The sequence below is a fragment of the Chanos chanos genome, chromosome 15 (genome assembly GCF_902362185.1).
Source record: "Chanos chanos chromosome 15, fChaCha1.1, whole genome shotgun sequence".
NCBI lineage: Eukaryota > Metazoa > Chordata > Actinopteri > Gonorynchiformes > Chanidae > Chanos > Chanos chanos.
This window is the reverse complement of record NC_044509.1, coordinates 5,389,947-5,417,446: the sequence shown is the minus strand read 5'-3', so window position 1 is coordinate 5,417,446 and position 27,500 is coordinate 5,389,947. Positions and strand designations below refer to the sequence as shown.

Here is a 27,500-nt window from a genome sequence, read left to right as displayed (position 1 = left end):
TTTTTCATTTCTGTGTCGAGCCCCCTGAGATTCCAGATTCCACTTACAGTGTTTACATATTAAGGAGGAAATGGCAGTCCACACAGAAAAAGTGTCACCATGCAATTTATCAACAGACTTTATTACTCTAATGGGGAGGGAATGGATCTATTTCTGCTTATATGGGAATGTTTTCTCTTTCATCTTCAGAGACCCCCTGCTTCCGATTGGTTCAGATGGTTGATTAGTAAGACATTTGAAAAAGCCTTTTTTTTTTCCTGCAAGAGGTTCATATACTAATGGTTCTTTTTGCCTCATGGGTTTACTGTTACAATCAAGTCATTTGATTTCAAATAATAGAGTTGACAAAATATTCTGTAATCTCTCTCTCTCTCTCTCTCTCTTTCTCCTGCTCTTTCACTCGCTCTTGCTGCTCTTTTTGAGCAGAGCAAGACATTTCCTGTTGCTGGTTGCCGTGTTTGCTTTAGTGAGTCTGGTCCCAGCATGTTGATCAGGTCTACTGTTGTTTTAACATTTACAGAGGGACCCCCCCCCCCTACTCTCACCCACCCCAAACCAGAATCCCATAGCCTATTACCTAACCCTGTATACCCCCCCCCCCCTCCCCCCAGCCCCTACGGGTTTAGGCTGACCGTACCAGGATGTAGCTCCGTGCTCCACCGCCTCGCTCCTGGGCCGGTGCCTCATCACTAACGCCCCCCCCCCCCACGACAGCCTTCTGAGCCACATGTGTCATTGTGTGTGTGTGTGTGTGTGTGGGGAAGAGCCGTGTGTTTGTCTGAGGTCTCAAGGTGAAGTCAGCATTGTGGAGAATGGGGTCAGAGACTCTTATTCACCAGACATAACACAGGCATGCAAGGAATGCTGGTCTACATGACAATACTGGCCCGTAATAGATACAGGCGGAACACAGAGAGAGAGAGAGAGAGCGGGGGGGACCGGGGGCAGAAAACTAGGGCTGGTCTGACTTTATAGTCCTCTTTTGAATTTATATTTGTTTTCTACCATTGGACAAAGTGCTGCATGTTGGCCGTTTGTGTTAACGACTTCCTAGATGGAGCTATGAATGTCATTTTCACAGTGACTTTGCTTATCGATAGAACCAAATGACTATCTCCTCTAAATATTTTAGCGATGCGATTTTTAGTCTGTGTGGTCCCCAGATTTCAGAAACACATCATCATTTCAGCGACAATATTTATGAGGGAGACAGAGAGAGAATAGCACATCCTGTGGAACGTGGAAGATAAGAACATTATCTTGGGACTTCTGAGTCTCAGATGTCTTTGGCTACACATCCTCACAGATGAACTTTAAACCCTGGACAACCCTGGAGAACACACAGTCACAGACACACACACACAAAACACACACGCACACACACACACACACACACACACAAACACACGTCCCATGAAGACTTTCAATTCTCGGGAATCAAGTCCCATCTGAAAACTGTGACTGCTCGGGTCTGAGAGTCCCGTCCAGAGGCGAAAGACATTTTTAATTGGAGGGTTTTGGGTCCCTTTGGTTGGGCACAGGTTGATCAGAGACCAATGCTCAGGGGAGATGCTTCTGACCCCTCACACTGTTCCCAAACACACACATGGAAGAGACACAGAGAAAAAAAAAACAACTCTCTCTGCTTTAAGCGTCGGTAAGATACAGGAACGGACAGGAAGTCCAGCAAACGACAATGAGATAACAGTCCAGAGTCAAGAGAACATAGACGACATTTCTGTTTTCTCACTGTAGTGTATGTGAGCCTCTCTCTCTCTCTCTCTCTCTCTCTCTCTCTTCTCCATCTGTCTTTTCTCTCATGTCTTACCCTCCTTATCTTAAACGTATGAGCTGCTGTCTCTGACCTTCGGTTTCTCTGTCTACAACCATCACCTGCCCCCCCCCCCCCACCCACACCCACACCCACTTCTCCATCCAACCTATCCTCCCCCGCCCTCTTTCCTCCTCCTCGTCCTCCCCTCTCTCCCCCTCCCCACGACCGTGTCTGGACGTGCAGAGCCGCTTGACCCCGTTTTAAACAGTCAGACAAAGACGCGGAGCTGCAGCACGCGGTTAAAAGAGAAACAGCCGCAAATTAAAAGCCTCTGATGTACAAAAGGAAAGAGCCGCCACTGCCCGGCTCCTCTATGTAGTCTTTAACAGGTGACAGCAGCACACCCCCTCTGGGCCATCTCCCCCGATTGTCTGATGACGGCAGAATTAAATATTGAAGCACATGCCTTAACTGTGTGTATGTTCCAAGTGTTTCAGTAATCCGTTCATTCGTGGTACAGAGACATCTGCTGTCTATTGGGTTTTTTGGTTCTTTGTCTCATTACTGACTGGACCTTTCTGAGATCATGAAAAAAAATCTGCCGTTTTGGTTTGTGTTGGTGTTCCGCTGCGTTGTCCACGTTGCCGGCAAAGACGCGGAAACACAGGGGTGATTGGTTTGCATTCGGGGTCAGCTCCGTGACGTCTGGGACCAATCACATTTGTTTTTTGTTTTTTTAACCGACCCTGAGCCTGAGACGTGAATGAGACGTCAGCGAAGCGGACGTGTACACCGGCACATACGTGTCTTTACGTGTCATTTCACACACGCCGTCAGAGACAAGAGTAACACTTCAGCTTCTCATCCATATTCAGATTACAGGCACCAAGATATCTGATATATAAAATACTGTGTGTGCGTGTGTGTATGTTTATATTTGAATCTATCATTATTCCTGATGAAAGTGCTTATATAAATGTCTCTCTCTTTCAGAACATAGATGTGACTAATTTCAGCAGTAGTTGGAGTGATGGTCTGGCGTTCTGTGCCCTGCTGCACACATACCTGCCTGCACATATCCCCTACCAGGAACTCATCAGTCAAGACAAGGTACTGTCCTACTCAAGCCGACACACACAGACACACACGCACTCATACAGCGTACACACACGCACATACACACGCACAGCACACACACAATGCACACACACACACAGACACAATCTATACACACACACAGCACACACATAATGCACACACACACAGTGCACACGCACGCACACACACACACACACTCGCACTCACATACACGCAGCACACACACACACACACAGACACAATCTATACACACACACACTGCACACACAGACACACACACACACACACACACACACCAACACATACACACACACTCACACGCACATACACACACACAGCACACACTTAATGCACACACACACATACACGCTGCACACACAGACACACACACACACACACAAACTACATACGCACACACACACACACACGCACACACACAGAGGAAATAGAGACAAGCCATAGCTGTTGTAAATGAAAACAGCCCTCCTGTTTATCATTTATCCTGTGTATCTGGGTGTGTTTTACTGGGAGTGTTCAGTGCTTCTCTGTCAGATCTCTCTGTCACTGTCTTTGATATGTAAAGATCAATAGTGTGAATGAATAGGCATCACAAACAGCGTGTTAGCCTTTCTGGAGCCTTCTCCTTCACCCTGTCACCTTTACTGAATGACAGACAGGTATGGATAAGTGTTGACCCCTCACGTTAGTCACACAGCACATGGCCTAAGCAAAAACAAAACCCACTTCAAACACACACACATACATACAGACACACACACACACACATACATACACACACACACACACATGCACGCATACACACACACGCACCCACACACACACGCGCACCCACACACACACACACACACACACCCACCCACACCCACACACACACACACACACACACACACATACAATAGATGCAGTGCTCATCTGATAGGTCATTTCCATGGCAGGCAGGGTTACTGAATGCCTAGATTAAAGAGAGCGATAAGTGAGAGAGATCTATAAGCCATTCAGTGATGTAAGGGGGGCTCTTCTGACCCGTGCCCTGGGGCAGCTCAGGTCTGTGACGCCTCTTTGAACGCAGCTTTGGAGCGTTTGTGCTGTTGAAGAGTTTGCATTCAGCCTCTCCAGTCTCTACCACTGCCATGACTACGTTCAACACGCCACCTCCATACGGTCATTAGCACTCAAAACGAGACAAAAAAAAAAAACCCAAAACAAAAACAGAAAACTGCCCCCAGCATGTGTGTGCAGATGAAGCAGAGTTTTTACGGCTTTTTGTAAATCCCGCCCACCAGGTTGATTAAAAGACACTACAAACAAAGAAACAAACACGTTCTGTCAATACATTTGTATTGATCACTTAGTCAGCACTGTGGCCCGGGGGCCGCACTCAAACAACCTGTAAGAGAGGGTACTGTTTACCTAAACAAAAAAATCAACACAAACACAAACAAAAACAAAACCGAAAAAAAAAAACCCAAAAAACTGATTTCTGCTTGTTTTTTAGCCACTGTTGAGTGAATGGTACTCCCGTCTATGCTTGATGTAAAATGACCATTAATATTCTGGAGGAAGTGAATTATAAATGTATTACTATTACTCTGTCTGGGGCTTTGTGGCCTTTTGATTTTTTTGGTTGAAGGACAGAGAGAGTGTATGAGAATAGGATCCTGGTGTATGTGTGCGTTTATTATTCCTGGTGGGTTTGTTTGTTGGTCTGTACAGCTCAGTGTGTGGTTGTGGGGCTGGGAGGGGGGGTTGGTGAGGGAGATTCCTACTGGAATGTGACCAGCATTAATGCCACTGTTTGTTTTTCCAAAGGGGCGAAATCTAACCCTGGCCTTCCAAGCTGCCGAGAGCGTCGGCATCAAACCCTCACTGGTGAGTCTTTAAGCGCACACACACACACACACACACACACACACATATGGGCATACCTTCACACACACACACACACATACACATGCACACAAATACATACACACACATACTCATATGGGCATACCCTCACACACACACACATACACACATGCACGCTCCCACTCCCACACACACACACACACACAAACACACACACAGACATAGATGCATGCAGTGGAAAGTTATCAGTCTAATGGACAGAGAGAGGAGGAGAGGGTAACTGATCTGCTTAGCATTCACACAGCACTCCATCACACACTCATGGAGAGCAAAAACACATCACTCACACACACACACACACACACACATCACTCACACACACGCACACACACACGCACACACACACACACACACAACAATTCTAATGGAACAGATTATCACAGAGACCCAGATCAATTGTGCACAGATACATACTGTACCCCATTCTGCCAGCAGTCAGGCAGACCAAAAAGAGTAAGAATCATGACATCATAACTCTGCTCAAAGAAAAGTCGACGGGTCAGTTCATCTAAAGGAGTGTGTGATTAGTTTCAATCAGAGCTGTGAAACATTCTCATCACTCCCCACCCAAAACCCCACAGTTGTCTTTCTTCTGTTCTCCCCAAGACAAACAGGCCTCACAGTGTCTCTCTCTCTCTCTCTCTCTTACACACACACACACACACACACAACTGCACACGGCCGCCTACAGTAGCACGTAGTCAATCGTCGGCTGTTGACAGCCAGCGCTGCCATCTATTATTCATTAAGAAATGCGGTTTACTTCTTACTACAATGTACCGGTAAACAAGGATGTAAGGTCCTTGGAGACTTATGTCGTAATATGTTTGCACCACAATCAGATCCCAAATCTTAGAGAGAAGAGAACAAACCCACTGTGAGAGAGTGAAATGAGAGACTCGCGCTTGTGAAATTTGGTTCTACATTACGTTCATCAGGTTTCACACATAGGCTACCGTGTGTTCTCCGCACCACTGCATGCACCGAACCGTAATGTCCCTACTGTGAATACACGCACCGTTACACACACACACACACACACACACACACACACACACATCAGGCTGCTTTTCACTCTCAATTCCCTTCCCTCCATTGCTCAGTTTGAAAGGGGGGGAGGGGGGGCTGTTGTGAAGGATTTCCTCAGAGGACATCATAATGTTTTGACAAGGAGTTAATTTCCACAATGCTCACACACCAATCTAACACAAAACCTGCTTATATGTGTCCCTGTGGGCACACACACACACACACACACAGACACACACACACACACTTTGTATGCTACTTTCTGGGGACTGACCATCTACTTCTGTTATATCAAAAGTAAAGGATACCACCCTAACCCTATCCCTGAGATGGTGATTGATGTAGAAGTTGTCTGTTTGCAGGGGGATGAGTTGGTGATTGGTACAGTAGCTGTCTGTTTGCAGGGGGATGAGTTGGTGATTGGTACAGTAGCTGTCTGTTTGCAGGGGGATGAGTTGGTGATTGGTACAGTAGCTGTCTGTTTGCAGGGGGATGAGTTGGTGATTGGTACAGTAGCTGTCTGTTTGCAGGGGGATGAGTTGGTGATTGGTACAGTAGCTGTCTGTTTGTAGGGGGATGAATTTGTGGTTTGCTACAGTAGCTGTCTGTTTGCGGGGGGGATGAGTTGGTGATTCCAAATTTGGAGAAAACGGGGCCCTATTAACACCCCCCGTGTTGCTTAAACTATGTTTTTTGTTTTGTTTTGTTTTTACAAAACACATTACGACAGACAGGAATTCAGGATGTCCAAATCGCTTGTTTGACGTTTTTGGACGACCTGTTTTTGTCGCTCACAGTTTTACATTAAGGTGCGTCTTCATCTGTAACACAGTGTAGCATAGCCACTGTCTGCATGAGAGTGTGTGTGTGTGTGTGTGTGTGTGTATACAGTGGAGATATATATTTATATACTAATGTGCACAGTTTATCCGTGTGACTCAGCACTCCCGTAAAATGAGTAACATTGGCACAGATGTTCCTGTTTAGCACGTTTCCCGGATACTGGATTCAGAGTGTGGTAAGGCATAGCAAGCATTGTCCAGTTATGTGCTTTAGTCCTGCAGACAGCAATTGAGAGAGTACAGTAATTGGCCTTTATCTACTTGTTTCCATCCCAGACGAAGGCTTTGAAATGTGTGGTTTTCTATATTTTGGCCAAGAAACTGCAGAGAAAATGTAAAATAAATAAATAAATACTCGTTCCACGTCCTGTGGTACCCTGTGGGTCTCTCTTTAAATAACCTCTGAATGTTTTATGAGCTTCTCTGTTCCACTTCACACACCTATTATACATGGAAAATGGGAAATGTCAGGATTCTAGAAAAGTCCGATTGCACAAGAGAGAAGGAGACAAACAGAGAGAGAGAGAGAGAGAGAGAGAGAGAGAAAGAAAGAAAGAAGTCGAGATAGAAATCTGAGCCTGGGCAGAGGAGTGACTTATTTTTTCACCGGACATGTCATGAATTTAGAGAGCTGTCCCTTAAGGGGCCTGTGTCCTTAAACGAATCACGACAAACTCGACTCTGAATAGCCTTAGCAGTCTGTCCCCCTGCCGCTGGTCTCCGCTGTGTCCCTGCTGGAGAGTGGACTAAGACGCAGAGCAAGGTCAGTTAAAGGTCAACGCAGACGTTTACATGAGTCTAATAAGCCCTGCGTGGTGTATGAGACCTGACGCAGTGATCCTCTGTTTGTCGGCCGGGAGGTCAGGTCTGTGTACAGCGTCAGCTGACTTCCATTGTCTCTACCTGAGCTTTCTGACTGGTCAGTCTAAAGCTACTTATCCTGTTATCTGCTGTCACATGCACGCGCACACACACACACGCACACACACACACACTGTAACTACAAAACGACTTAGCCATAGCTACATGTTCTTCAAGTGACGGTCAATCCCCAAGCCACTGTGTTAGCTCAGGTCAGCCGATCTCTGTTGATACGTTCTAGAGTTTATACACTGAACACCCCCCCCACCGCCCACCCCCCACCCCCCACCCCCCATCCTTTATTTGCTCAACACTGAGTGTTATCACCCAAACAGATTCCTTATCTTTCTCTCCTCTCCTTGTGTAAAGCGTCTGTGTGTGTGTGACTGCGCTGTGTAAATGCTCTGGTGTGGTCTTTGTGCAGGACATTGAGGAGCTGATGCAGACGGACAGGCCCGACTGGCAGAGAGTGATGCAGTACGTCTCGCAGATCTATAAGTATTTCGAAACTTGACCTTCGACCCAACAAAGAGGAACGGAAGAGTAGAGGCACAAAAGCACTTTCCGCCTGGTCAGATCCCCTGCTCACTTAAAAGCCACCTCTTCCCATTAAAACACACACACACACACACCAGTCTGTAACACCCAGCCTGAAACCTCTACACAAATACAGTATCATGATGCATAGAAGATTACTCACACACACACACACACACACACTCACATGTTAACTCTCCTCTTCATGACGAGCCCCTAGCCTCAGATTCATGTTGTTCCTCACTCCTTTTCTCCCGTGCACTCAGCTCACGTATAAAGTTTGACAGTTTGAAGTTGCTTGGCACGTTTTTTTTGTTGTTGTTGTTGTTGTTGTTGTTTTTCCCCCCCCAGATTCCTGTTTTACACTTCTGGCTTTGAAACATGTTAGAGCAAAATTTGACATTAGCTATTAACTTTGCAGTTATCTATACGATAAAATAATGAAATAAAGAGTAATGTTCAGTGAAAAGACAGATACACTAATATGTGTCTAAAGTGTTTTTGAATGAATGCTGTGTTAGCCCAGGAAAGATTTTGGAGAGCTGAGAGGAATTCTGAAGGGAACAGAAAACCTTAGTAATATCTGATATTTCGTTTGATATGTACCTCAGAAAACATTGGCTTTGTTTGTTTTTGATGAGATTATTATTACTATTGTTATTGTTATTATTATTTACCAAAGGTGCCCTTTATGACGTCATAATCAAGAAACACTAATTCTGCCGGATTAACACTATTTTTCCAAAACATGTTGTGATTGAATTAAGTATTTTTACTGCTGCAAGACTAAGAGACTGTTTCAATAAAACCACAGAGGGAATTTTCCCAAACTACCAAGGTGGTTAAAAATATAATTTTTTTTGTCTTTTGTGTTTTGTTTTTTTTTTTGTTTGTTTGGTTTTTTTTTGTTTTGTTTTGGTTTTAATTTGAAAACTGTTTCCGTTGTAGCTTCTATCTGATTCACTCTTGCATGAAACTCGCAAAAGCTGAGTGACTGAACATATTAAGAGTCTACTGTTCAGCTTCCAAAGAGCGTGAAGTTTATTTAGGCAGTAGCTTTGTGCCGTAAACGGTCACCAGAGGACATTCTACAGCTCCAAGGCGGTGTCTGACTTGTGCCAAGTTCAACTCCTCTCCAGGTCCAGCGATGGTTCTGCGATGTTTTAATGACCTGAATTCGTTTTTGTTCGTTTGTTTGTTGGTTGGTTTGTTTGTTTGTTTTTTAACAGGACAGAACAAATGGTACGATATTGTCATTTCTCACGTGCGATATCTAAAGGGCATGTTTCTGTGTAAGTGTCATGTTTGGGTGACTGAAACAGTCTCAAACACTCAGCTCTACTTAACATCTGTCGTATAGGAATACATTTTAATTTATTGACTTGTTAAAGCTTTGAAAAGGGTGGGACTTGCTCCAAATATATATATATATATACATATATATATATATATATATATATATATATATATAAAAAGACGTATGTTGGTTTTCTATTTGAAATGAAATTTAGCTTGGCCTACTGAGCTGGATACCTCTTCTGGATATCAGATGATTATTGTTGATAATAAAGTCTTTTTGTCAAACATAAAAAATGTTCATTCTTTCGCTTTCATTCATGAGTTTCAAAGTTCACTGACGATTTTTCTTCAGAATAAATCATTAAATATGATCGACTTGGATACAGACTTTGAACAGTTGGAGTCAACAGACCTGGAGATAGACTTGGAATTAGCAGGACTGGCGAAAAACTATGGAGGTGGAATGCGTGGGATTGGAGGTAGACAGTCACAGTGTGGACTTGGACGTAGCGGAACTTGAGATGAACGGTGAGTAGGTAAGGCCCTGGTTTTTATAGCTGTGTTAAAAGTTTACTTACAAGTCCTTGCAGAGGCCGTAAAACTGTGTGTGCGCGTGTAGTTTGGCGGGGAGGTGGGGGGGCGGTCAACTGCACAGTTGAGAGCTAACATCAATGGAAAGTCATAAAAGTTGTGTTTCTGACTCGGGAGCTAATCAGTGGAACGAAGAAATAACGCGTACATTCTTATCGGCACCGCTTGCTCATGAGTGGAATCCCGTCACTGTCGGACACGTGCGCGCGCGCGCGCGCACACACACACCTCATGTTACTGTCAGCTATGAAATATTTTTTAAAATATGTCCCATTGCAAAAAATGTTGATATTAACCCAGAGGAAGTCTGAGATTTATCTTTATGAAAGGGTAACTAATGTGTGACTCAACAAGTTGATTGAGAACATATGTTTCTTGGCGGAGTTTTCATTTCCTCCCTTGTCCGTATCACTTATCAAGAATGATTTATCAAAGTTGTGTTGTGTTACATAACGTCTATTCTGCATATCTTTCAATGTATGATAGCGTGTATGTAGGCGATTTATTAGAGAACAGATATTCAGCCACACAGATACAGCATCACTCTGCTCAGCTGGGCGTGGTTATGAACTGTGTTGGATTTTTTTTTTTTCCCTCGTTGCTACTTGAAAAGCCATGTGCTGTATATTGCCTCTGAGATCTGCATCACCGCCGACTGCCAACATGCGAGTTTTGTTGGATGCGCTGCAACGTAGTGGAGCTAAAGGGGAGCGCTGAAACCTCGGCAGTTTTAGAAGGGTAAGCAACTAACGGTAGCCCAAAAACTCATGGTCTACAATCGTTCAACTCCGCTTTATTCACGTTTTATGATCAAGTCTCAAACTGCTTGTGAGGAGAAACATCTGGCGTTTCTATACGAGTGTAACTTGACCATATAGACCAGACTTCAGGGTAACGTTCTCAGGCTTAGACGACTTGTGCTTTCGGTGTTAAGTTTTAGTTTTGAAAGACTTGTGATACCGTGTAATTCTGTTTTAAGTGTAACGCAGTCCGAATTTATATTAAATTGTCATTATTTTTCATTCACAGATGGCCGTTTTCGCAAACCACACTCTTGGAGACTTGATGGATTACTGCAAAACATTTTTCTTAATCCTTGGGCGTGTAAGAACGTGAAGAAACATTCATGCCATCGAATTTTTTCTGCCACGGCTGGTTGAGACTTAAAGGCTTGCTGAGATGAATACGTTCTATATCGCAATTGAATTGATAATTGCGGTTCTGTCAATCGGTGGCAATGTTCTGGTGTGCTGGGCTGTAGCTATCAACACTACACTTAAGAACGCTACTAACTATTTTTTGGTGTCGCTGGCCGTTGCTGATATATTGGTCGGCTTGCTTGCCATTCCTTTTGCCATCATCATAAGCATTGGTTTACTTTCGGACTTTTATGGATGTCTTTTCCTCGCTTGTTTTGTTCTTGTACTGACGCAAAGTTCAATATTTAGTCTTCTTGCTGTCGCCGTTGACAGATACTTGGCTGTCAAAATACCTCTCAGGTAAGTGACCCTTCTGTTCTTTCTGAGGCTCTAACTGTGTATTTGCTTACAGCATATAGGTGTAATCGATTGTGTAGTAGACATGATTAAACTATTGCTTATTTTTATCTTTGTCTTAAGTTGAAACAATAACTAGGAGATTTTTATTTTAATGAATCCTGAGTAGTCCGTAGTCGTCCTGGATTAAGCAATAAACCGATTGTGGGCAATTACAGTGTCTGTGAACACATTGTTAAACCATGCAATAAAAGTTATCAGGTCATCATATGTTATCCCGGACCTCTTGAATCCACTAGTGAACTAAAAATAGTTTCGTTCAGTGCGAATAATCGATGAATTATGTGAAATCAATATGCATATATATGTATGTATTCAAACCTTGCTTGTGATGAAATTCGATGGAAGTTTAGCGTGTAAAACATCAGTCAAAGAGATTAAAATGTTGAGACTGATCGTTGCCCTGTGAAATGTCAAAGAATCGTCCTCAGATTTCTAAATATGGCAACCTTAAAATCGACCGCTGATTTAAATTCGTCTTTGGGACCTCTAATTCGCCGTTTTCCTATAGGCCTATCGCAAATACAGAAGACAAGCGCAAATTTGAGTTGCCCTAAGATGTTTGAGGATAAAGCAGCAAAAAAAAAAAAAAAAAAAAATCCAGCCAACATTTCTTATTTGACAGACTACGTTCTTAGTTTATTACAATGGTCAAGATAAGAATTATCTTTGTGTCGTAATTTATTTGGGGTTGTCTTTATTGACTGTGAGACCTGATACGTGTTAAGGAGCATGACACACCTATACCACTGACTGTGACAGCAGGCCTAGGCTGGATTCAAGAGACTAACATTGAAAATGGCAGTTTAATTACACTCCTGATGACTGAGCACCAGAAATAAATTACAACAAACCCCGAAGGAGGAATGAAGGAGCCCAATAACATCAAATGTTGGTTGGTCTTATCTCAGGCAAGTCTACAAAGGTTAGACACTCCAGTGTCGGAGCAGAACGAGTAGTCAAGTATTGCAGTCCTGTAAATCATGTGGTTTCGGTTAGGGAAGAAAAAAAAAAAAACTCTGAAATGTAAACACTATTTCTAACTATTAAAAAAAATGTAATGATATCACTTCAAATCATCAAAGAAAAAAGTTATCCTAAAACAAGTCAGATCTTTTTGCTTGTCCTGTAACATGAAAGTCAAAATTGACATAATTCTTGTCTTATGTTCAAACGTGTGTCTGGTTGAGCATACATCTTAATCCTAAATGGAATCGTAGACTCATGAGAACCTGCTCATGTTCTCACTTCACACATCTGTTAACAACTCGGACAGAGAGAGAGAGAGAGAGAGAGAGCGAGTGAGAGAGAGAGAGCGAGAGAGAGAGGGGTTGCGGTTCTCTCTTAAATCAGAGTATTTTCACAGCTGTTTGTGGTGAAGTGGACGGGTAGATGACCTGACTTTGTGAGACTCTCCATCAAAGATCACAGGCGCGTTTCCAAAGGATTTCTTACAACCCTTAACCATGTACTGATCCCTGGAGATACACCAGTTCTCTTGAGAATGATCAGTATTGAATACAACCATAAAAAAAAAAAGAAAGCAAAGAAAAAAGAGAGAAAACAAAACATTTTCCCTAATGTCCTGCCAACGGCTCACACCAGTACCCAATCTCTTCTGTTTTTCGTTCACACATTTTCTCTCCCCTTTCCCTTTCTCCTTCTGTCCCCTTCTCTGTCCCTGTCTCTCTGTTCCCCATGGAGACAAAAATTCTTTGCTGGGCCGTGTATGGTTTGCTTGTCTGAGGGTTTCAGTGCTCAAGCAGGGTTTATTGAAATGCCCGAAAGCACAGGGCTTGGCACTGCATAACATGGCGCATGGGCTTACATCACAATGCTTCTTTTCCCGCCACAGAACCCGAGCGGGCGGCTCTCCAATCCAACGCCGTTTTCTCACATCTTAAATTAACACTTACACACCCAGACAATTGACCTCACCACAGTCGACCAGTGACAATGGCAATATGGATGAGACGCACCGCAGTGTGTAAATGTATTGTCCACGGTCACCTTAACAAACTTAAAAAAAAAAACAACAAAAAAAGAGAGAAACAAAGCTAGGTCTAAATTTGTCATAAATACATAAAAGACAAAAAAGGGTTGAAGGTTTTTATTTGATTAAGCGATGTTTCATTTGTGGCGTTTGTAAAAATTGGTTCTGAAGCTGTGGTTTATCTCTGCTGGGGTCAGAACAACCTGTTTGGTTCTGTCTGGGCTCAGCGGTTCTGTGGAGATGGGTGCTTTCTTTAAAAGAGGATGTTCTGATTATTTACACTGAGGGGGCCGGCAAAGATCTGTGGCCCCAGGCGGAAGCAGGGGTGGGCTGGGGATGAGGGAGGGGAGGATGTGTTAGAGGGGAATGGAATGAAAGCGGAGAGAGAGAGGGAGAGAGAGAGAGAGGGAGGGAGGGAGGGAGGAGAGATAGGGATGCCAGTAGGGCTGTCATGCCAGAACTAATCTGGTCATTCCTCCATTCATCTGTTTAGAGAGAAAGAGTGAGTGAGGGAGGGAGAGAAAGAGAGAGAGAGAGAGAGAGAGAGAGAGAGAGAGAGAGAGAATGTCAGGGAGAATGTACTGTAAGCTGGTGAATATGTTGCTGTACAGTACTGCAGTGGAAAGATGAGAGCATGTGGGCTACTGTTGATTGAGAACGAGAGAGAGAGAGAGAGAGAGAGAGATGGAGAAAGATGGAGAAAGATGGAGAGAGTGCAGAAGAGGCAGATACTGTGGGGGAAGGAGAGGTCAAGGAGAGGTGGAATTAATGTCATAACATTTAAAAACAAAACACGCAGATGAAAAGCGATCATTTTTGGCAGCCAGCGCTGCCACCGAGGGCGAACGACAATGACGTCGACGGTGATGATCCCGAAACGCGTCAGTCACTGTCTGAGAGAAAGACTAGTCTTGCCTCCCCGGGGAAAAAGACAAAGGATCAGAGAGAGAAAGACAAACCGTCTTCTCAGCCCGGAGACGTCCCTTGTTTTGAGCGAACACCTCGTCGCTCAGAGCTCCCCGACTGTACAGCACTGTTATTGATGGTTTTTTTTAGGTGAGCTCCGGGGCTGGACTCCTCCAGGGAGCCGGGGACCCGGTGACAGGTTAGCGATGGGCGTGATGAATAATGCATCTCTCAGCCAGTCTCCATCACCGAGAGCCTGGGCTGTCTGTACTGAACCTGTACTGAAGAGCTGCTCGTGGCTGTCTTTTGTCTCATCGGTCAAACACAGTCACCGCGTAGCCAGCAAATGGGACTCCTCTCCCGGAACCGAGAAGTACGAGGGATCGTCTTGACGCGGCCGCGCTGGCTTAAGTTGATTATCGAGGAGAGGAGGGAAAAGTCCCTTCCTTACTCCTACCTAAAAGTGAAAGTCCCCAGTTCCTACACCGCACGTGGAAAGTATTGCAGCATTTCGAAATGAGCTGTTTTATTACTCTGTTGGGAGGGGCAAGCCAAATTAACAGAAATGATAACAGGCATGGGAGTGGGGTGAGTCACTTGAATAGTGTTTTTTTTGGGGTTTTTTTAGAGATATTGTATCTTATGTCAACTGATATCTAGTTAAGAGGGAAATCTGACAGAGAACATTGCTCAGTTCAGGAACTGGCCTGGTTCTGGACCCAACTCGGACTCTTTGGCCTGATGATGTCTTGTTTCTCTTGGAACCACAGTAGTCTGAAGTTGACCCATTACATCAGAGTAATAAATGTAAATCCAAATCACATACAGGGCATACCTTTTGTTTAATGGTCGATGTCTATTCTGTTGAATTCATTTGTTTGTGACACATTAGGTTTTCCTCGGTAAGGGATTTCTGGTTTTTTTTGAAACAGTGAATATCTGACAGTGAAGATCTAAAAGCTAATTAGCTGATTAGCTGTGTTCCTTCAGCAGTGGCGGCGTGTGTCAGCTGGGGTCATTCTCCCTTTCGTTTGGCTGTCAAAGGTCACGGAAAGTCAAGCATCGACGTGGCGCTCCGTGCCGTCGCACGCCCGAATACCGTTCTGTCGCCCGATGACACGAGTCAGAGCACAATGTGAAAAATGCAGTGTCTGTTTTTGCACGTGTCAGAGATAATTTAACATTCCACACCCTGAGAGAAAACGCGTGGACCCCCCCCCCCCCCCCCCCACCAAGAAAAAAACAAAACAAAACACATAGCTATATAATACCATAGCTATGTAGCAGCCATGGTAACAGTGTGCTAGGGCAGGCTATCTGAAATAGAATATTTGGCATTTCAAGAAGTGGAAAAATGTTGCAAGCGTGAGGTGTCTGTCTTTCTTTTGAGTCAGTGTCTGGTGTTCTCTTCCTCAAGTGCACAAACCAGACAAAAACATTTGCATTTTCATATCCACTATGTCCAACCCTCTGACTAACATTGTTGTCTGTACACAGCAAACACAGAAACAACAGCACCTTGATGTTTAGAATATACCCTATTATCAAGCAGGGACTTTCTTGTCACAAATTCACCTGTCCGCTCTCTCTCTCGTTCTCTGCTGTGCAGATACAAGGAGCTGGTGACGGGGAAACGCGCCCGAGAGATCATCGCCGTCTTATGGATCCTGTCTTTCGTCATCGGACTCATCCCGTTCATGGGCTGGAACAGAAAAGATTACGCCTGCTCCCCGAAAACAAACAGCACCCTGCAGCGGAACGTTAGCGGCAGCACCCCGGACTACGCCGCGACGGCCACAACGGAGGTCGCCGCGGGCGAGGACGACGGCGTCGTCGGCGGCGGCGGCAGGGGCGGCAAGAGGCGGTTCCTGCAGAGCTGCGAGCTGCTGTGTTTCTTCGAGAGCGTGGTGGACATGAGCTACATGGTTTACTTCAACTTCTTCATCTGCGTCCTGCCGCCGCTACTCATCATGCTAGTCATCTACATCAAAATCTTCACCGTGGCGCGGAAGCAGCTGCGGCAGATCGAGCTGAAGTGCAGCGTGAGCAACGGCGACAGCCAGCACCACGGACTCCTGCAGCGAGAGATCCGCGCCGCCAAGTCGCTGTCGATCATCGTCGGGCTTTTCGTGCTGTGCTGGATGCCCGTTCACATCCTCAACTGCCTCACGCTTTTTAACAACAAGCTGGAGAAGCCGGACACGGTCATGTACGTGGCCATCATCCTGTCGCACGCCAACTCGGCCGTCAACCCCATCATCTACGCCTACCGTATCCAGGACTTCAGACAGACCTTCCGCAAGATCCTGGCGCGTCACTTCCTGTGCCGGAGGGAGGAGCTGTACCTCAGCTCTAACGGGAGTCGAAGGAACAGGGACCAAATCACCATGACGATCCATCCTCTGTTATAGCCTCACCAACCCAGAGGGAAAGGGGGGCGGGGGAGGGGGGGGCGCTGTCCCCTACTCCGTTTTTAGTATTTTTCTTTTTAAATATCTTGAGAAGCATGAGGAAAAGAAATGTTTACAGAACTGTGAGTAACTGCAAAAAAAAAAAAAAACAATTAAAGAAAAAGACAAAAAAAGAAAGAAAATCAGCGTATTCCAAGATGTCACACTTGTTGATCACTATTTATAATTTTTTATTTTTTTTGCTGTTTGTTTGTTTTTTGGGGTTTTTTTTTTTGTTTTTTTTTGGGTCAGGTCTCTGGACTGGATCTTGCATTCTTGGGACTTTCTCTGGATTTTGTGGAACTGTGAAAAACAAAGAGAAGAAAACTCCTCTGGACCCCCCCTTCCCCCACCCCCCTCCCTTTTCGCACTACTAAGTCTATGTACGTACTTAGATGGTAAGCCCCTTTCTCGCTCAATCAGAAACACAATACACTTGGGCTTAGTTTTCTTTCAAAGCCTTAACGCTTACGAACGGAACGGCCTTTTGTGTTTCTGTACATGGCACAAGGGTCTTCACCGTCAACAGACAATCAGAACCCACTGCCAGATTCATGCAGGAAAAGCAGACAGTTAGGAAACGCCACCTATGGAACAGTGAAATTACAGGAAATACCTGGTTTTATGTGTGCACCATCAGCAAAATCTTCAGAGTTTAGAGAACAGAAGGAAAAAAAAAAAAAGAAAGAAAAAACAAAAAACTAGAACAACACAAGAGTGAGGGACCCTTCAAAGTCCTAGGGCCAGACAAAAACAGCAAAGAGTTTTGTTCACAGCTTAAAGGATTATACAGGAACTTTTCTTGGGTTTTTTTTTTTTTTTTAAATTCAAATTACGTTGAACGCTTACACGGTGCCATCTTTGAATTCTATAGACCTTTTTTTTAAATGAGTTTTAATGATTAACATAGGTCAACCTAGAAAGCTCAGGAAAATAAACGCGCACACACACACACACACACACACACACAGACTGACACAGGCACACACACGCTAACGTGTACACAGAAGGCTTAGTTCACACAGGAAGTGCCAGGGTAATTTTCGAGTGAACAAAACAGTGAGTGTGTACACTCTTATCAGGTTGAAAGAGAAATATAAATTCATATTTAATGCCAAGCCTCATAGTGCCTCGATATTAGGAAACCCACGTTTGTTTTAAAAACCAAACAAGCAAACAAACAACAAAATCAACTCTGTTCCCTTACCCCGTAAATACACACCAGTGTTTAAATCCCAGCGTCTCTGAATGTCAGCCAGGGCATGTGACCTGCCTCTCTGTTGTCTTTGTTAGTCAACTCAGTGCAGTCTACCATGCACAATATTTGTCATCTATCCCGCTAAAACCAACACACACACACACACATTCTTTCTCTCTTTGTATGTGTCTAAACATTGGGCCCAGCTGTGATCGCAGTAGGGGGGAGGAAAGGAGAAGGGGGGTGGAAAAGGGGAGAGGTGGTGGTGGGGGGGGGTCGGGGGGAGTTTAGGCTAAACTCATCTACCCCACTGGTGCGTCACTGCCCCCTCGGGGCACGGTATGTCATTGGATGTGTGTGTCGTGACAAACAGCGGTACCAAAAAACGGAACAACAATCCACGTTTCACCCCGTCCCAAAAAGAGATTTAAAAGTCCTTTCTGAAAATGGGCGAGGTGAGTCATGGAGCGTTCTATGCTGTCAGTCAGTGAATTCAACACTTTCCTCTCCCACCCACATTGTCTATACTGTCTGTCTGACTGTGGCTTTACCTGTCAGTGCCAACTGGATTCTGTGTATGGCAGAATTAAGGAGGGATTAGAATGAGGGTCCTAGCACAAGTCAAGAATGTATCTCCTATGTGGATTCCTGCTCGAAACTGTCAATCAACACAGAAAGCCACACTGATTGGACATGATTGGATATATTTTCCACAGTGGGCGTCTTTAACAGTTTGGTGCTGACCTTTGGTGACTTTACATTGGCAGTATATTGTGGACCTCCACAGAAGAACCTTTTCTGGGGAGTTTTCTATCAAGGGCCAGAACTCTACTGATAAAGCAACACTTCTCTAAATAGCAACTCTACAGCCGTGAATGATAAATGAGAAAGTTTCCCCGGTATAGCAGGGAAATTGATGGTGAAAATGATCCGCTTTTGAAAGCTGTTTTTTTTGTTGTTGTTGTTGTTGTTGTTGTGACTGTGAGAATATGGGTGCTCTTTAGCGTTGGCACCTGTGTTTTTTTGGAAAAAATGCACTGACGCGTCATATAGGTAGTCAACGTTCTCTAGATTAAAAATAAATACAAAATTGTAATTGTATATGTATAGAACAGCACCTGTGAATAGTCGAGAAAACGCTGCATCTGTTTATTGAGCACAGGTCTGGAGGTTCCATGCAGGTCACGTAAAAAAAAAACCCCAGGTTGTCTGAATCGGAGCATCTCCAACACTCCTGTCATGAAGGAGTACTTCCACTGCAGTATTTTTTTTTTTTCTTTTTCGTTCTGTTTTGGAGGTTTTTACGCGAGTATAAACTATCGCTTCTTTTACGACTTTAAAGGGCTATTTAACAGGAGTGTGCCAAACGTCACGGTCATTCCAATGGAGACTAGTCTGTACTGCACTCTTCTGCTCTGTCACGTTTCCGAATCTTCATTAGTGACGTGTACGACAGAAATAGTTTTGTTTTCTGGTAGATGTAGATAAAAAAAAAAAAAAAAAAAAAAGAGACCAACAAACACGCAAACTGAGAAACGGGGGCGTATTCCTATAACGTGGTTCAGTGACTAATACGAGAGCCCTATGGCTTTGTTTTGCTAGGAGAATGAAGCCATAGGGCTCTTCTTTTAGGAGGTTTACTACTCTGAGTCAACTTATCCGGCTTAGTCACCGAACCATGTACTTTGAATACCCGCCTCCCAGAAAAAGAAGGCCTTCCATTTTTTTGTTGTTATTCGTTTGTTTATTTTTATAGGAATGTAAAATTGTACCTGGTCCATTCTTTTAGTTTTACCGGTCCTGCTTTTGGAGATGAAAAAATGTTTTTAATGTATAATTCTATGTGCTACAGTATTGTGACTAATCAGCATCCACTGTGGTCTAAAACAATGTTCAATTTTTTCTGTATTTTCAATGAAGCTTATTTCACCACAATGAAACTGACTTCAGCTGTAAAGCAGTGCTATTATTTAACATGAATTAATCTGTATGTATTGTGACTTATTTTGTAATATAAAATAATAAAAGTTATGTTTATATAAAAAAAAAATCGTTTTCAATATTATCTTATCATTACATACAGTATAAACCAGGCTATTAAGTTAAAAGTGTGTAGCCAAACATACTTATTGGCTTATTTTCCTATTTATTCATGTGTCTGTATTCATGTATTTACACATGTTCAAATATAGATAAGTGTGTGTGTGTGTGTGGATGTGGGTCAGGCACTATTCAAACAAAGTACATACTGCAGAGGAACAGTTCTGAATGAGGGAGTCAAAGAGTCAAAGTCTGTTTTTACACAGTTAGCTTTTAACCCGTGAATTAAAATCCACTGAAATAGAACAGTTCACTAACTGCATTTGACTTCATTTAACATCATGCGACAAAATCTTGAGATTCACAAAACAGGCACAACTGATCCAACAAGAAATTTAAAAATAATTTTAAAAATACCCCAAAAGATTCAGGGAGAAATTATCGTTATATTCTAAACAACCCAGCAACGTAAAAAAAAGTGAGCGGATTTCTATGGTTCCTTTTCGCGCAAGGTGAAGAGAAGTGAGGTTTGAATGTGTATTGTTCCCTTTTTGACTTCAGAGTCGAATGCCAAACCTTCAAATAAACGGGAACTCTAAAAATACTCAGCCATGTTCAATGAACAGATGTGCATTCTCTGGCAAAAGATTAAATGGCCTCTATTCCTCTCTCTCTCTCTCTCACACACACACACACAAACACAAACACAAACTCTCTCACAGAAAAACCACCAACATCTGCTGGTTCGTTCACTCAGGACAGAGAAGTCGTGAGCTGGTGTGACAGTTAGATCAGGTCAGCCTTTAAAACATCCGTCAGCGCCGTCATCGTCACTTTGGCGAGAGTGGAATGAGATGCTGAAAAGTCCGCGGCATGTTTGAAGTCCGAGGACCGCCGATCTTTCCGACGCTATCTGCGATTTCCACAACGTTTCATCTCCTGACTGAAGGCATTTTGGAAAAAAACCCCAAAAAACCAAACATACAAACCCGCCCCCCCAACAAATAAAAACAAAACCAAAACACAACGACCCCTAATCTGTGGGGTCGGGGTGAAATGGCCACAGAGGAGGGGAGAAGAGAGAGAATAAAGAGAGGCTGGTCTTTATGTTTCGGGGCTGATTGTGAGGACAGGTGTGAGTCTGAGAGACCTGAGACACAGGCTGTCAGTGCCTGGTTTTGTTGAGGGACAAAAAAAAAAAAAAAAAAGGAAAGAAAAAAGGAGGGAGAGACAAAGTTCAAAATGCTCCAGGCTAAGATGGATGCTAAAGTCGTCACTGTTATGGAGGTCTTCCTCCTTTACGCGGCCTATGGCTGCAGTGGCTGAGAAGCTCTAATGCCCACCCACACACACACACACACACACACACACACATTGCACGCACAAGGTGAAATGGAAAAAAAAAAAAAAACACCACTATCATCTTTTCTTCAGCGCGAAGTTCCGTCTGCTGTTCTGGAGCCTGCTCTTCAGGTGTCGGCTTCTGTTCTGCCTGAGAGAATGAGGGTCATCTGCTGATCTGAGACCTGCTCCTGCTGGCACAGCCCCATAGCCTGGCACAGGTACGCAGCCAGAATATGTTTGCACTGGAAGCCGGAGAGATAAACATTTATAAAAGGTTTAATGGACACAGTTCCAGTCAGGTATGCATTGTGGAGCTAAGCTGGATGGCTGAATAAGTGTGTGTGTTGATGTGTGGTCCCAATGCAGCTGACTCTAGATCAGCGAGAGAAACACAATTCAGTCTGGCTTTCTTTCAGGCAGACCTGTGTATGTATAGTCCAGTTATACCTGTTTAAAGAGCACAAATATGAGAGAAAGAGAGAGAGAGAGAGAGAGAGAGAGAGAGAGAGAGAGAGAGAGAGAGAGAGAGGCAGGAGTGATTGTTAAAAGGACTTTTAGTTCAAGTACGGCTCTTCACTGGATGGACGATGGCATGTTGCTTTTTTCCCCCAGTACAACACACAGAAACACAGAACTTTCACTGGTTATGTGGTATTCTTCAGCAAATCATGGTGAACATAGATCCTAAGCACTCAATACCCTAGAAAAAGAGGAAGAAAAAGAGAGAGAGGCAAGTGAGCGTGTGCACCCGAGAGAGAGAGAGAGAGAGAGAGAGAGAGAGAGAACGCGCGAGAGAGAGTGAATCTACCCTTTCTAATTCAGAAAAACGTTTTCTGTTAGCATGACTTGAAACTTCCGTTCATTTTCCATTTGCGGATCCTGCCTCATTAAAAATGCATCATGCTCAACGATTACAGGACAACACGCGGTTGGCCGCAACAAAATATCACCATGACACGCGACATGGCATGTGGATGACTAGCACCTTTCCCTGAGGCTGTATTTACTGCCGAAACTTCTGAATACAAACGTGTTTGACTGCCCTGCACCTGGACTTACACCTCACCCAAAAAACACACAGCGCTCAGGCCAATGGGAAACCCCGTGCTCCCAAAAAAGTCCATGACTGTGGGTGTGTTGGTGGAAAGAGAGGTTTCTGAGGTCTGCAGGCTTAGTGATAGTGAAAGAGAAGCACAGACATTTTACAGCGTCACTGGAGAAACAGAGGACCATCTTTTTTTTTTTATTTCCCCTCCCCCACCTAGTCTCTTCTTTGATGGCGGGCTGCTGATGTTATGGATGAGTTTCGATCAGTAGAGCTGAAACTAAACAAGGATGAGTGTCAAACGTGTGGCTGAAACCTAACGTCCCATCCCTGACTCCTCCCCCCCCCCCCCCCCCCCCCCCAGTTTAAAAAAAAAAACACAAATAGAGAGTCTCTATAAGATTTTTGGGTTTCTGTTTCCTTGGAATCAGTTTTGGGTCCTGTTGTGGGCTTTGGTGGAGTAGGAGCTGGGTGCATCCTTTGGGTACGGCCAGCGGATCGCCTTTCTCAGAGCGATCGTCTAAGTTTAGCTTCTCATCTCAGAGGGACCGAAATTAGCCCCGACATAAACAATATCGCCGAGCGAAAAACTTTTGAAAACGAGCCATGAAACGAAAGGCATCCAATCAAAGCCTCCGCTGGAAAACTAGAAAACAAATACGGTCACTGTCTCAACTGAGAATGAGTTCCTTGCCTTGGGAATTTACTCTAAAATAATTCTTGGAACAGAAGAAAAGGACAAAAAGCAGAAAAAAAAAAAAAAAAATCAAACCTTAAATCACTTCCTGATCACAGTCCGGCTTGAAAAAGGGGGCCTGACCCCGACCTCTGACCTCTGACCCGTGAGTGTACAGCTGTGAGTGTTGGACAGGAAGTAGAAATGACAGATGGACTTGCACTCACCACTAAGCTCTCGTCTCTCCTCAGCACGCTGAAGGAGAAGGCCGGGCAGCAGCAGAAATGACAGGACACGTAGCAAAAGTACGGTCGCCCTGACCCTCCCAGCACCTGAGAAAGACAGAGACAGAGCAAAGATGAGGGGTGTGTGTGTGTGTGTGTGTGTGTGCATGTGGGGGTGGGGGGGGGGGTGGGGGGGTGGGGGGTTCACCTGTGAGGGCACATTTCGCTCCATCCGTTTTCCAAAACCCTCAGACTTTATCTACGAGACCAGGAAAAAAAAAAAACCCACTGGCGAATACAGTTGAAGAAACAGCAGCAGCGAATCCTCGGTGGACTCAGCCATAAAGTCCAAACGCTGCTCGCAGCTCGTCAGACAAAATTCTACTGATAAGCTTTTGGACCCAGGCAAGCAGAGAGCAAACACACACCCCTCCCCCTTCTCTCCCTCTCTCCCTCTGCGGTAGCACCGCGGTTCTGTCGTTCTCTTCAGAGCCTGGGAAGAGTTCCAGCTGACCAAACAGCTGTGACACGCGCTGCCGTTAGACACCACGGCTATCCGAAAACCACTCACAACAACCACACAGGACCTTAAGATAGTACAAACATGGAGTGAAAAGCAGAGCAATGCCTACAAAACACACACACGCATGTACACGCATGTGCGCGCACGCGCGCGCACACACACACACGGTGTGAACAGAACGCGAGGTTAGGTCAGGAATGCAGCTGAACCTGACTGAATAGACTCATCTACACTTGGTTTCTAAGGATTTGTATATGCATTCAGTTGAACCCTGGGGACCTGAACACTTAGGTGAGATGGAGAAAATAGACCAGCCCAGCTTCAGAGCAACTCCCCAGAGACTGTAGCACTAAAGACAGACTGTCAAACCGTTTCTCCTCTGTTAAAGTAAAAACGTAATTTCAGATTATTCGTTTTATTGTACGCCTCTCAATAATCCAGAGTGCCCCTTCGGTGCGTTTGATTTAAAGAGAATCCCGATGTGGGGGGTCGGCAAAACGTCCGATGTTAAAGCGCTGAGCTTCGCGGCAACTTGTTTGGAAACTCTCAGCTTGAACTTGGTTTATTTTGGGCGGTCTGGCGAAGCGTGTTTTAGTATGACTCACAAGGACATTAACACAGCAGATTAATAACGTGTCCATGGTAATAACTAATGCCACCTCGCGTCCTGCTCCAACACACACACACACACACACACACACACACACACACACTCCATTATCACCAAAAAAGAGGCCCAGCTAATTCACAGCCGCGTAGCACGAGTAAATTACCTCGTCTGCGACCTGCGAAGGCCCACTTTGTCAAAACGTGACACCCCATTGGTGAGTCACCAGTGGGGTAATTAGACATGCGGAGCCGTGAAAGCGACGGTGCCGATACTCAGTGTCACAGAGTGGAGACAGAGCCGTCACGCGGGCCAGTTTCAGGCGCGAGACTCCGATTTCCCATGACTTTCGAGGCAACTGTGAACCAGCTTGTATGAAGAGAGAGAGAGAGAGTGGAGGAGCAGAGCTATCTTGAGGTTCTCTCACAAAAGGTTACACCGCAATATTCCATTTTAGGATAACGTCGAGGTTTGAAAGGAGTCATTCCGGAATGTTCTACTACATCACGGTGAATCGAAAGGAGAGGCTGAAAGCTTAAAAAAGTAAATAAAATAAACCGAGACACACCACACACAAGACGCCGTGATGGGCTGACAGTTTACATTCATTTTTTGCTTGTTCACCGTCTTTATTTAAAATGAGCCTGTACCTCACTTTGGTTTGTCTGACAACAATCAACCCCTGCATGAAAAAAACCTCCACAGAGACCGAGAAAGTCCTCCTTCCATGTTGAACTGCACGCCTAGTTCACGTCCAACCACGTAGAGCCGACTCCACAGAGGAGCCGTAAATCCATCGCGTCTCCCTGAACGACGTAAACAGGAGACGCGAAATCAGGCTGGGAGAACGCTTTGTTATTACTGTAGTGAGGAATTTTTGCCCTCCTTGGGGGACCTTGACAAAAAGAAAAAAAGAAAAAAAGAAAAAAAAAAGAAGGAGAAACCTTCTTGCGGAGGAGGGAGGTCCGTCAGCTGATCCATCAGCCAAATGTCTGGGATGCCACCCCCCCCCCCCCCCCCCCCCCCCCGGGGGAACGGATGACTGTGGGTTTGTGGGAGGCACAGGGATTGAAATAATGTCTTTCTTCAGAGAAGCGTATGCCAAATTGTAATTTAGGCCAGTCTGGTCAAATGTCATGAAAGAGGGAGGGAGTAAAAAATAATATCTCTGACCCTATCCAAACACACTTAATAAGATATGACAGTTATTAGCTGCTTCTCTCATATTTAAAGCTCTTGAACTAGTTTTCATCCAAGTCCCTCTTACAAGCAGAAGAGTCGTGTGTGTAAGGGTCTTTGCGATGACATCTCTCACGACACGACACGCTCTGCCGATGAAGTGACTCCACCGCAGAAACTACGAGTCACGAAAAAGTCAGCACCAGTCGAAATTTGTACTTCCTTTTCGCGAATATGACTGTGGTTTATGAGAGGCTGTTTTTAAAAGTCAGCTTTACATAGGAAAGTAACTCACCTTGAACGTGCGCGCGTGCACACACACACACACACACACACATACACACACACACACACACAAATCAGAAACCTAAGTTAGTGAGAAAACAGACCCAAGACGTCGCTGTGGTAATGGGTAATGTTGAGAGCCAGAAAACAGGGGGGGGGGGGGAAATGAGAAAAGAAAAAAAGGTCTCAGATCACATCCTGTCCAGAAAAGAGAGGAGAAACAGAAATAAAGTAATAAAGTACTGCAGGATATGGGGAGGACGAGGTAATGTTTATAAATAATTTACAAAGGTTGCGGTGTCAAGAACTGGTGATGAGAAAAGCTAGCAGTACTTGTGGATCGACCTTTCCAAACCCCCCCCCCCCCCCCCCCCCCCCCCGGCGGGGAGAGCTGAGAGAACAGAGAAGGAAAAAAGAAAAAAAGAAAAAAAAAAAAAAAAAAAGAGGAGAAAATGAAATGGTATGATAAAAATTGATTCTTAAAAGTGACAGAGAAACGAACGTAAATCTCCGTGATGTACTGCGTGGGACGGTTTTACAGCTTTGCGTTACTCAGATCTAATCTGAGGCATCTATGACGTTACGGACTAATGAACCAGGTCGTATTTCTCTCTGGCAGGTGTCACTGCACGACAGAAACATCTGCAGAAACATCCGAGTGAAGCAGTGTCAGCACGCACGTTCTACCTCAGCGAGATTCTCCACAGAACAACCACACGTCGGGCTAAGATCTCCCCCAAACTTTCGCCCACACGCACACGGGCCCCAAGGCGTCTCTTTGCGTTCACATAAAGGTGACGGGAAGCCCTGCCCTCCCCTCATTCAAAAACACAAAAGTGTCTCTCAGAAGAGATGGATCTTGCAGCTCTAAATCTGACTTGACTCACTTCTCGGGAAAGCGAGCACACATACCTATTCTGTGGTGTTCTGAGAGATTTTTAAAAACAGTATTTTTTGTTTGGAATTGGAACTTGACTGAAGTTCTGTACCAAAGATGAAGAAAAGAGGGCTTTCTTCACAGATACCACTACACCCTCTAAACAGAAGGTGCTAAACGTCACCAAAAGAAAAAAAAAATCAGTTTCCAGCACTCTCAGGCGTGGAAGCAGCCTGTCGTTGAATCTTTGATTTTACAAAACAAAAAAAAAACCCATAAAACAAAGCCTCTTCTGGAGCAGTCTTTTGTTTTTAACTGAAACATTCTTTCAACAGCTTTTATGGAGTGTTGAAAAATGCTTGGACAGAGATACTGGCATTAACAGACGTTCATCCAGAGAAAGAGAGAGAAAAAGAGAGAGAGAGAGAGAGAGAGAGAGAGAGTCTCTGCATGGAAAAAATATGCTTAGAGCCTAAAACATTCTGCTCTCTCTCTCTCTCCAAACAGTCCAGTGGAGCAGAAGGGAAATAAAAAAAAAAAAAAAAAAAAACCCGAAAAGCACGAGGATTCCCCTAAATCTCCTTTTCTTTCCCAAAACCCGCCAGCGGTGTCACTTCCTGCCCCTCTCCCTTTTAAC

At 44.5% G+C, this 27,500-nt stretch overlaps 3 protein-coding genes across 3 annotated transcripts in view; 2 read left to right on the top strand and 1 right to left on the bottom strand.

Annotated features, from left to right (window-relative positions):
* specc1 (sperm antigen with calponin homology and coiled-coil domains 1) overlaps positions 1 to 8,047 on the top strand; it is an 85,259-nt gene extending 77,212 nt beyond the window's left edge. The window contains exons 13-15 of the mRNA XM_030792756.1: positions 2,768 to 2,884; positions 4,703 to 4,762; positions 7,958 to 8,047. Of these exons, the coding sequence (XP_030648616.1) occupies positions 2,768 to 2,884; positions 4,703 to 4,762; positions 7,958 to 8,047 (267 nt within the window). The remainder of the gene's footprint in view (positions 1 to 2,767; positions 2,885 to 4,702; positions 4,763 to 7,957) is intronic.
* A 3,092-nt stretch (positions 8,048 to 11,139) lies between these two features.
* On the top strand, positions 11,140 to 16,826 carry adora2b (adenosine A2b receptor). The gene is made up of 3 exons (XM_030792907.1): positions 11,140 to 11,459; positions 16,025 to 16,220; positions 16,275 to 16,826. The coding sequence occupies exons 1-3, from the start codon at positions 11,140 to 11,142 to the stop codon at positions 16,824 to 16,826; spliced, it is 1,068 nt and encodes a 355-aa protein (XP_030648767.1).
* Positions 16,827 to 21,572: 4,746 nt separating this feature from the next.
* The window catches only part of zswim7 (zinc finger, SWIM-type containing 7), a 15,286-nt gene continuing 9,358 nt past the window's right edge, over positions 21,573 to 27,500 (bottom strand). The window contains exons 4-5 of the mRNA XM_030793122.1: positions 23,396 to 23,500; positions 21,573 to 21,689 (exon numbers count right to left, since the gene is read on the bottom strand). Of these exons, the coding sequence (XP_030648982.1) occupies positions 21,573 to 21,689; positions 23,396 to 23,500 (222 nt within the window). The remainder of the gene's footprint in view (positions 21,690 to 23,395; positions 23,501 to 27,500) is intronic.

What these genes read in the sequence shown, in the direction of transcription:
- adora2b (XM_030792907.1), top strand. Translation starts at nt 11,140, where the DNA reads ATGAATACGTTCTATATCGCAATTGAATTGATAATTGCGGTTCTGTCA. An exon ending in GCTGTCAAAATACCTCTCAG is followed by an intron (nt 11,460 to 16,024) that starts GTAAGTGACCCT and finishes TCTGCTGTGCAG; the next exon opens with ATACAAGGAGCTGGTGACGG. An exon ending in CCGCGACGGCCACAACGGAG is followed by an intron (nt 16,221 to 16,274) that starts GTCGCCGCGGGC and finishes AGGGGCGGCAAG; the next exon opens with AGGCGGTTCCTGCAGAGCTG.